Source organism: Phalangium opilio, unplaced genomic scaffold (genome assembly GCF_054372755.1).
Source record: "Phalangium opilio isolate 3A_F unplaced genomic scaffold, DU_Popi_V2 ptg000063l_1, whole genome shotgun sequence".
Lineage (NCBI taxonomy): Eukaryota > Metazoa > Arthropoda > Arachnida > Opiliones > Phalangiidae > Phalangium > Phalangium opilio.
Genome location: NW_028324180.1, coordinates 3144850 through 3155712, shown reverse-complemented (window position 1 = coordinate 3155712; position 10863 = coordinate 3144850). Strand labels below are relative to the sequence as shown.

General features: G+C 36.5%; 1 protein-coding gene across 1 annotated transcript; it reads right to left on the bottom strand.

Annotated features, from left to right (window-relative positions):
* Positions 1-620: 620 nt before the first annotated feature.
* LOC149662746 (uncharacterized) lies at positions 621-2270 on the bottom strand. Its single transcript, XM_089842247.1, has 5 exons — positions 1774-2270; positions 1538-1712; positions 1372-1471; positions 887-1233; positions 621-813 (listed from the first exon to the last, which is right to left on the bottom strand). Exons 1-5 carry the CDS (start codon positions 1979-1981, stop codon positions 657-659), a joined length of 987 nt encoding a protein of 328 aa, XP_089698373.1. The 5' UTR covers positions 1982-2270; the 3' UTR covers positions 621-656.
* Positions 2271-10863: the final 8593 nt, after the last annotated feature.

Sequence of the window (10863 nt, the reverse complement as noted above, 5' to 3'; positions counted from 1 at the left end):
CATGAAAGGAGCCGAAAAGGAGTACCAAAATAGGATCCTCTGTTTATAAAACGTTCGGCAGTTCGTGAAAAAACCTGTTTGCCCCTTTTAAACTCCTTTCTGTCCAAGATTTTACTAATTTCACCTTTTGAAATTAAATCTAATTACTAATTCAGTTTTTATTTTTATTATCTAGGCGTTGTAGTGAAAATGTTTTCGGCATTGCTGCCGCAAGGTGGAGAATTCTCCGAACCTCTATTGGTCTGATTCCCGAAAATGTGGATGTTATCGTGAAAGCTATCGTTGTTTTGCATAACTTTTTAATGGCAGAAGAATTGAAATCCGGTAGCAAGGTATATTGCCCAATGGTTTACGCGGATCATTTCGACAAAGAAGGCAATTTGGTGACTGGAGAATGGCAGTCAGATTTACTTAATAAACCCGCTAAAGGACTTGTAAATATCGCACGTACAGCGGCCAGAAATTACAATTGGCAGGCTGGAGAAATCAGGGACAAATTTAAGGAATATTTTTCCACTCCAGCGGGTGAAGTTCCCTGGCAGTATGAAATTACACTTGGTTTGTTAAACGACTAATTAAATTCATTATTTGTGAAGTTTGTTCTTTGAATGTGACACATGTACAATGAAATAGTATTTAATTTGAATAAAAATTTACTAGCCAACAGACTTTTTATTCTTTAAATATTTTAAAGCTACGTTTAAAAGTACAAATTCACATTCTTCTTGGTCATTTTCCGGCAAGCGTCGAAGTATTGTACCAATGTAGTCTGTGAATTTGCTCGTATTATCCTCAGGTTGACCATCTATTTGTCTGAAAATATGAATGTAATTTAACTAATTTACATTTAGTAAACCATTAATTGAATCGTCATTTAATATCATACTTGTTTATTTTCGCTAATTCAGCTAGAATTGAAGCAGATTCATCGTCGAGAGGCCTTTTTTTCCTTTTAACAAATCTTTTATTCGTTGGTTCCTTGGAGGTTGCCGAATTGTAGACACGAAAATTCCTTGATGTAGGTGTCTCACTTGAACTTGAGCTCTCTACTGGTATTCCTGATGAGGTGTTGCCAGTATCTTCCGAATATGAAACACTTCCAGTAGCTCCTGAAGTACTAGCTCTAGACGTTGTCTGTTGCTCTGCAGTACTAGAGGTTGAAACTGGCTGCGGATTCGACGTGGGTTGCTCCTCAACATCAATGGAAAATTCCTCCCCATCATCACCTACAATCTATCAGAAATAGACATATATTATTAACCAAAAATTAAGTGTAATTATTTCAAGAATGAATTTTTTGTGATTATAGTGGGGGGGCCGGGGAGGGGACTTATGTATGTAGTAATGAAACCCAATAGAGCAAGTCTTTACATTTACTACCGACTTTGATGTGTAATTTGAACTACTGCCGTTCAATTTATCCAGAGTAGCGTCGTTGGAATTCTCTGTACATTGAAAATTGGTAGACGTCCTGAACAATGTTGTAATAAAGCGTTATTATTAAGATAGTCACAACTCTCATAACTCTCACTCGTACATTCTCTTGGCAATAACATCTTTTAAAAACATCATTTGACTAAAATGGGGCCATTTAACCATTGATATATCTTTTTCATCGTCAAATCCATCACCGCTCCGTGACTTTGTCATTGAATTAAAATGAGAACGGAAGTTGTCCATTAAGCTCTTCCATTTTTTTTGGATTTCTTCTTCTATCAGATTTTAAAAATATCATTAATTACTTCGATTAATTCATTTATAAACTGTACTCACTTGTTTTCGCCATATCCGGGCATAGTTGAAATACTTCAGCCCAAGCTGCATCTTTTAAATCCCGATTTCGGTAATTTACCGAGGCTTTGTTCCAAATAACCTCCCTTTCTCTAACCATTTCGATAAAATGTTCTTTAATTTCATTTTCCCGTTTTCTTTTCTCTTTGTTTCTTTCAATCAACTCTTTCTTCGATGGTTTCGCCGCCATTTTAAATAAATTCCCCTAAAACACGCCTCAAAAAAGATATGTATTTCATTGGTCTCTCTCGAGTCACGTGACGTCGATGATCCGCTTGTACGCGGCGCTTGTGCTTGAAATATCTGTTTCGTTTAGATACGCGCTTGTAGCGTTCCACAATCAAGTTTTACAAGCTCACGCTACAAGCGTCTGCTAAAAGCGATCATGAAAATGGAAATGCTTGCGATTTTCTCCCGCTTTTTACGCGCAAGCTAGCCATTTACACGCTACAAGCGACCATGAAAACGGGCCTTTAGAGTTGCCTGACAAAATTTAAAAAATTGACCCTCAAAATCTCATATTTAAATGAACATATAATAGCCAGTAAATGGTAAAGTTTTCTTTGCCTCCTCCCCCTCCGCCCCTTTAGATAACTAATATAACGAAGAATAAAATTATTTCGACATAAATGCTACAAGCAGTTCATATTTTCAACTTTGAAACATGCAATTTAAAGACTATTTTCGTACAATTATAAGCGTATTGTATCAACACGTGCCAGCTGCTAAGCTTCAACAGAAAGATAATTCATCATAGCCTTTACCAGTATAATAAAAGGTTAAAACTACACAGCTAAAAAATATGATCATCATCATTATAAAAAACAACACCACAAGACTTCGATAGACAGATCAAGAAATATAAATATTCAACTTCTATGCAGAAACAACAGACACTTTAGACTGGCGTGTTCAAAGAATGAGAGCGACTTTGGATTAAAAAAGCAAAGATATCAAAGAAATAACCTTCGTATTGGTTGAGCGAGTGTCTATAGAACGTCAAGCCAAACAATACATGTGAATTATTTGGTTTCCCTGCATAATTATATAAAGGCTTGGCAAGCCTTGCCTTCAAGTTCATCAACACAATAGAAGTTCCTAACAGATATGAATTCGCTAAAAAAACTTTTTTGAACAAAAGTTGCTTCAACGTTATTAAAATTTAGAACAGCAATGGTTTGTTACTAAAATTATGTACTTCACTATGTTGGGAGTTTGGGCGCACTCCTGTAAGCCAAGCTTCTGGGCGACAAAGTTTTGAGGGAATAAGGGACTTGTCAGCATGCCTACCCTACAGGAACTGACTACCCCGTGTCCGCGGGTGGTGAAATACCCCTAATCCCCCCTCCTTCACTACCCGATTAAACCTCAAGTACTTCACTCGTAACTCTAAAAAACCCAACTGTGATTAACCTTGGAGTTCAATTTAAATTTCCATCGAAACGCCTTATGAACGTTATTTTACGGACGTTTGCCAAACAAAACAAGCTCGATGGAATTAGTAAAATAAAGCTGCCAATTAATGACGTTAAGCAGTAATGCTATCTGAGTTCAAACGTAATAAATATAAAAAAAAAATAAAATGGACTGGAGATGTCGCTACCAAACACAAGGCACATCATTAACTCTCTGAACTAAATTGCAGATTCTACATTAACAAAACAAAATCACGCGCGATGGAGCTAGTAAAAAACCTACCGATTATTGACATTAACCACTAACGCCATCTTAGTTTAATAGTGAAACACAAGGCTCCTCATTAACTGTGAACTAAACTGCAGACTCTACATCAATAAAACAAAACCAAGCGCGATGGAACCAGTAAAATAAGCTACCAATTAACGACATTTACCACTAACGCCATCTTAGTTCAATAGTATTAAATATAGAAAAAAAATAAATCAACTGGATTGAAGATGTCACTAACGAAATACAAGGCGCTTCATTAACTCTCTGAGCTAAACTGCAGATTCTACACCAACAAATCACCACCAATTTTAAAAAGCATCTTTAAGTATATTACCAGTATTTTAACAAACTCCCCCTTCCCTTTTTTATACCTAAAATAATTTAACATTAAAACCCATGCTTACTATTTTTCTGGCTATTATATATTCTCAATTTTACAGTCCTAGTATTAAATGTGTATAAATATTTTTTCATCATTGAATTATTCACTTGAGAGATTAACAAAATGATTATTGGTGCTCTAACGTTAATGTTGAACTTTTCACACTTTTTAAATCCAACCTTCACGTATGACTGTCTTTGAACATTTTTTTAATCCCTCTCATGTATTCATAGTGAAACTTACATTTTAGATTCAGTTAAAATTAATTATAGTTATTCATAGCTTTTCCTTGTTAAGGTCTATTTTTTGCCAGTTAGGACACAATCACTAATTATCCTCAAAAGCCTTTCTGGTGTCCAAAATAATTTTCCTTATAAAGCTATGAATGAAATCCTTTAAAAAATACGCAACTATTAGCTTTAAACGTGATAAACAAAATTTTTATTTACTGGAAAATAATTATAATGAATACCATAAATAAATAACAACCAGGGAAATTCAATTCCAAATTGCGTGCTATAAATAAACATAACAATTATCAATCCAAATGTGTTTTTAATATAAATCTTTAGCACATTCCAATAAAATAATCATGCGTGTTTAAACCTTGACAAAAAGTTTAACCAAAATATTCTTAAAGCAATTTATTGTTTTAATGACTTTTAAGTAATTACTGAACAGCCATAACTTTAAAAAATTACAATTTATATTTTAACTATTATATAAAATAAATAATATTATTAACCCTAACTTTTGTCATCAATAAACTACTGTAACTCTCATTTGACTTTATTTATCAAAGGTAAAATAGTTACCATTAGTTTCATAAATACTAGTAAATAATTTGTTGGTCCTGGTATTTCCTATATTCAATGATAAATCTAAGCACAGTTCCATTGCCAGACTACCCTAGTATGCTAGCTAATCAATTATCATCTATCCCAATGGCTAAATCCAATTAAGATTGTACTTAAGGACATAGCTAAAAATAAAATATGCCAAACTACCACACTATACAGAAGAGAAAATCTTTTTAAGACGCGCCAAAGGAGGGGCCCTTTGCATTAAAACTGAATGGCTAAATGTATTCCTGTTATTGTATATCAAATTATTATGAAATTGCCATCTTTTCCAAAATACTACAAAATATTATATTGCCAAATTATTGCTAGTTGTCTTATTTAATCACGTCATTTTTAACAAAAAAAATTACCATTTTATTTTCTTAAATTAGGTTAAAGTTAGAGCACCACAAAAGATGGTATTCTATATGTTGAATCTTGTGTAAAGGTTAAGAGAAATATCCGTTCTGAATGAGATGTTGACACAATGACATTGGAAATGGGGTTCAAAATTTGCCTGAAAGCAACTGGTATATTCTGGTCTGGGTTCATCAGAAATAGTCAAACTAAAATCTTTGTCATGACATCACACCCTCGTATATCTTACTTCATCAGCTCAAATTAAGATTAAAAATATTGATGTGACGTCCCCTTAGCTACTAGCTCTCAGTCTATTGAATGACAAACTATTTCCTTTTCTGCAGCATGCGGGAATGAGCACTGAAATAAATTTACCACCACATGTACGCAAAATTAATAAAAATTAAGACCGAAGTAACAGATATTAATCAAAACGCGTCTTGGATTTAACCAAGACCTACAAAGTATCGATAAGAACTGAATGCGCAGATATTGAAACTTTTTTTTAAATTAAAACTTACATGCTTAGGAAAGTATGTTCCATCACCCTATTCCATTGAATAAACTTACTTTACTGGTAGTAAATTTTTTCCCTCTCAATAATTTGAAAAATTTACTTATCTCGGGTTTTCGAGCACAATTCCATTCCCCGAAAACATTTTATAACTACATTTATTATCACTTTTAAGAGTTTTCGTGTGGAAAAATACCTTATAACTAGTAACTACACGTAACAATGACAAAACGATTTAGGGTAGTCTGCTTTAGCTTCTGCTGCGCCCGATACGAACAAGGAGGATGTATAATTGTATACCCCCTTGATTGAAGTACGCCTTGTGCCATTCTCATGCCTTGTCTTTCGCTGGCCTCGTCACCAAAGCAATAGCCCACTCAATTACGCGTTAAGCTGCTCGAGAATTCTGTGTGAATTACTTTTTAAGGTATTCGTCAGCAAATAGTAATTGTTTTTGAGAGCATTCCTCGCCTTGAAATAGGACAACTACGAAATAATTCGACCAAATTGAAGTTTAAATATTCGAACAAATCTTATTTTATAAATATCTTCTACCATTTCAATTTCTATAAAACTGTTCTACCAAATGCATAAAGAGTGCTACCAGAAGTCTCTGGGGCTACTAGAAATACAACATTTACTATAGGAAGATTCGCAGCGACAAGTTTAAAAATCCCATATTCCTTTAAAAACCGTTAATGCATTATCCTTGTTCCTGAAGATATACAGACTAAGTGGCAGAGTCGAGCCACAGCGTCGTAGATCACGCGACTCGGTGAACGCAGGCTATTTTTCAAAATAACCAAGTCATAATTTTCAGGCTACGACCACGCTTAAGTTAACAATTACAACAAAGAAAATCAAAAAATTACGAATATCATGCACGCCCCTACTGCTTGCGAACCATAGAAACGCCATGGCAGAACCGTTTGACCACTGTCTGTCGTACCGCTGCTATAGACCCTTTTTACGTAAAAAAGAGATGTCAATCCTTAGCATCGGGGCATATAGGAGGGGGGGGGTTTCACCCCTCGCCGTCTCTGCTCTATTTATGATCTTTCCATCATCGACTCGACTCACTCGAGCGAGATGGAACGCAAAGTTTTACCCCCGTGTCTTTCCATGTCGAAGTGGTCTATTAACATAAGTCAGTTTAACCAAGAGCAAAAATCATAACGTCCCCATTGAATGTGCTGCCATTGGTGAAATTTGCACTAAAATTAACAAAAGGTTTCACTATGGAGCGTTCAGGGCATGAACGGGGATATGTTAGCAACCTATTAACGACACAATGTCATACACGTTCTCTCTTAAAAGTGATAATAAATCTAGTTATAAAATGTTTTCGGGGAATGGAATTGTGCTCGAAAACCCGAGATAAGTAAATTTTTCAAATTATTGAGAGGGAAAAAATTTACTACCAGTAAAGTAAGTTTATTCAATGGAATAGGGTGATGGAACATACTTTCTTAAGCATGTAAGTTTTAATTTAAAAAAAAGTTTCAATATCTGCGCATTCAGTCAAGTGATTAACCTTGTTCTTATCGATACTTTGCAGGTCTTGGTTAAATCCAAGACGCGTTTTGATTAATTAAATTACTGTACTCAAGACCTAAATATCTGACAGCACGTAATTTCACGATTCATTTCATAAGTATAAATAAATAGTTATTTCCAATGCTTAATGCTAAAGCTAAACAGTTCCATTGCCTGCCCAAAACACGGTGCCTAATATTCTACCCTACAATTTTTCAATACCAAAGTCAGAAACCAACTAGAAGTCAACACGAGGGCGGACCTTAAAGTAGCTTATGCCAGCTTTTTCAAAAATACACAAAAAAGAAAATCTCTAACAGTACCAAAGGAGCGATGTTGCACTAAATTTGCGCCTGTTATTGCTTTCAAATTATTATCAATTTGCCCCATTTAGAACGATATTACTAAATTGGATGTTTTTTCCACCAAAATATTGCTACCTTTCCCAAATTATTGGTAGTTGGTTTACCACAATTTGCCTATTTCACCAACTGCCAGAATAAGATATATTTTAAAGTCATTTATGTTGAACGTGAAAGTTAAGAGCTATATCCGTATTTAAATGTTGTTGGAACAATGGCATTAAAACAGTCTTTAAGAATGATCTGCGTGGGAACATCTGGTATATTTCTGGTCAACCCCCATCGGGAATAAATTAATAATAACGATTCTATGGTATGAGGGAATCGGAAATTAAATAATAATGCCGATTCTATGGTATGAGGCAATACGCGATGAAATAATGGCTAAAATCAACCCCGGTTTCAACATTAAAATAAATTAATAAACAATTAAGACTGAAGTTGCAGATATTAATAAAAATGTCTTGATTAGAATCAAGACTTAAAAAAGTATCGATAAGACTGAGGTTATCACTTGACTTAAGGTTCAGATATTAATTTTTCTTTTTAATTGAAACTTAAAGGCATGCTTAAGAAAAAGCAACGTTCCATTACCGTTTTCCGTTGAAATAACTTATTTTACAGGTAATCAATTTCAAAAATTTACTTATCTCGGGTTTTCGGGCACAATTCCATTCCCCCAAAACATTTTATTATTACATTAATTACTTTTGAGAGATAACGTGTCAAAATAAGCTTTAAAACAATAGAAAACTGAATGAGCGGTCTGTTTAGCCATGACCAAAACTTTCAATTCAGTGTTGCCAATGTTAGAAAGTGGATTTTCCCACTTCCATTTTAAAATTTCACTCATTACAGTCATATTTATCTGGACTTTTTTATCCTACTAAGCTTAATATGGAATATCACTCCGCATGGGTTTGACAATATGTACAAACGCTCCAAAATGCTATAAAGCTTAAAAATTCTCAAAATATGCTTTCTTTCTTTTTCAGTGCCAAACTTAAAATCACCGAATTCATTTCAAAATGTCGCTTGAAATTATTAAACCGGACACAATTTTGGAAAATACACAAATTTTAATTGCACAGTCTGCACTATTAACCCTTTAACAGGAAAATTCCGACATTTGATCGATTTTGGAAAAATATTACCCTTTCCCCACAGAGCCTAACACCAAACCTAAATTTCCCACGATGTGAGAAATTACCCGCACATTGGCAACACTTTTTTAAAAACTTACAACAAGCACCCTTTCGAGACATGTCCAGAACAAATTAGTGCTTAACCCGCTAATAGTACGACCACGGAGAATTGATGTAAACTGTAGTTGAAATATCATCACGTGCGATCAGCGGCACTGAATAGTCTCTAACCATTTTTTGAAACTAGAGAGAGAAATAGGTGAGTAGCATTAATCATGTCCCGAGCTATGAGAATGAACAGTATGACTGTTGACTGAAGTACACTAGACCTTACATCATTTTGCATAACTACAAGTAAAAATCTAACTGTCCATACTTAATTTTCCGCCATTGTTTTCAACTGATCCACTGCGAAGCATGCCGGGCACAAATGGGGGAACCTTTTAAAACTCAAAGTCATACACGTACTCTCTCAAAAGTAATTAATGTAATGATAAAATGTTTTGGGGGAATGGAATTGTGCCCGAAAACCCGAGATAAGTAAATTTTATAAATTGATTACCTGTAAAATAAGTTATTTCAACGGAAAACGGTAATGGAACGTTGCTTTTTCTTAAGCATGCCTTTAAGTTTCAATTAAAAAGAAAAATTAATATCTGAACCTTAAGTCAAGTGATAACCTCAGTCTTATCGATACTTTTTTAAGTCTTGATTCTAATCAAGACATTTTTGATTATCTATATCAAGAGTTTATGAAACGCGCGTTTGCTCGTAATGTTTAATTTTAAATTGTCTTACCGAACTTTTTAATCGCTCTTTAATGTGTAATTTTTAACTTGGTGGTTAGTGTATTTAAATAGTAACTTTTAGTACTTACCATGATGGGCTTCGGCTCCAAATCCATCCGGGGTCATGGTGAGTGTTGTCGTCCGGCACTGGTCCTTTAAACGGGCAATACCCGCTCTGCAACCCTAAATCTGTAAAAAAAATAATATATTATTAATGGTCAATTAGTGTTTCTTACCTTTTTGATACGGGTTGTTTTAAGAGGGTGGACTTGCTTTCCACCTTCGAATTCATTTCTCAGAATGTAATTTTAAATCTGAAAATAAAGTTTTGTAATAGCCAAATGCCTCGTCATCTAATTAGTGACGCGCATGAATGGATTAACGAGATTCCCACTGTCCCTATCTACTCCCCTCCGCGGTCACCACCTTGTCGTGGTGGAGGGGCTACGGTCTTCTATCCGTGGATCCGTCTCGGCTATGCCGGCTAGTGTCACACATGCCGGACAGGCGAGCGGGGAGGAATTTGACCGGTCCAAGGTGACCATCCCATCCCAACCCTTTCCCATACTTTCTTTTGGGCGCAATGAGCGTTGCCGGCAGGGCTACCCACGCCGGTTGGTCATTGTGGGGTTGGTTTTTGGCCCTTTGTGCGGGGGCCGCGCAGGCTGGGTGACACGAGAGGTCGGAATGGATGATATCCGAAGTCCTTTCTGACCGAGATCTCTCAGCGCGCATGCTGCTGGTTGAGGGGAAACCGGTGGCGCCCAGGGGTTGTGGCAGTGCGGGTGTCTCGTGTCCACCGAATGGGGCGGTTCTTTCGGGTTCCGGCCTTGCCTTGCTATTTCCCGTACCCGGTTATCCTTAGGCCAATAAGGATCGCCTGGCTTGGGGCTGCGGGGGGCTTGGACTCACCGGACCCGGAATTAACCGGGGGTATGGTTCGCCCAGCGGGTTGGAGGCCCAGGGAATGGTAGAGCAGGATGTAGTCTGGAGTCGAAGAGCCTGGTTTTGCCTTCTACCGGCTAGGCCCATCCGTGCCGTTGCGGGGGTTAATTCGGCGGCTACTGCCGGGTAAGACCGGTTTCCCCCCTTTTTTACTTTACAATGGCCACATTTCAGCAAAATTCGAGTTCTAAGAGTTCCTTAGAAAATTCTCCCAACAATTCTGATGACGAGGCTGCCATTGCCACTAAGAATTCTGTTCGACGGTCCTCCGTTGAGTTGGCGCTGCAGAAGAATTTTCCTGCTGAGAAGTCAATACCATTGTCCAATTCCTTCTCACTCCTGGCGGACGAGGGCGACGCTATTGTTGAGGGGGAGGTTGACTCTGACGAAGAGGCATCGCTCTCTAAGTCTCGTTAATTTTGCAGGCGCTAGAAGTCATCCTTTTGGATCCTAAGAAAAAGCTATCCCAGGCCCTTGCTGGTAATATAAGAGAACTTTTTGGTGAATTG

Excerpts from the sequence above, each read along its gene's own strand:
- LOC149662746 (XM_089842247.1), bottom strand. The coding sequence starts at position 1,981 with ATGGCGGCGAAACCATCGAAGAAAGAGTTGATTGAAAGAAACAAAGAG. Across the intron at positions 1,713-1,773 it reads CCCGGATATGGCGAAAACAA|AAGAAGAAATCCAAAAAAAA; the intron begins GTGAGTACAGTT and ends AAAATCTGATAG. Across the intron at positions 1,234-1,371 it reads CATCAAAGTCGGTAGTAAAT|ATTGTAGGTGATGATGGGGA; the intron begins GTAAAGACTTGC and ends TATTTCTGATAG.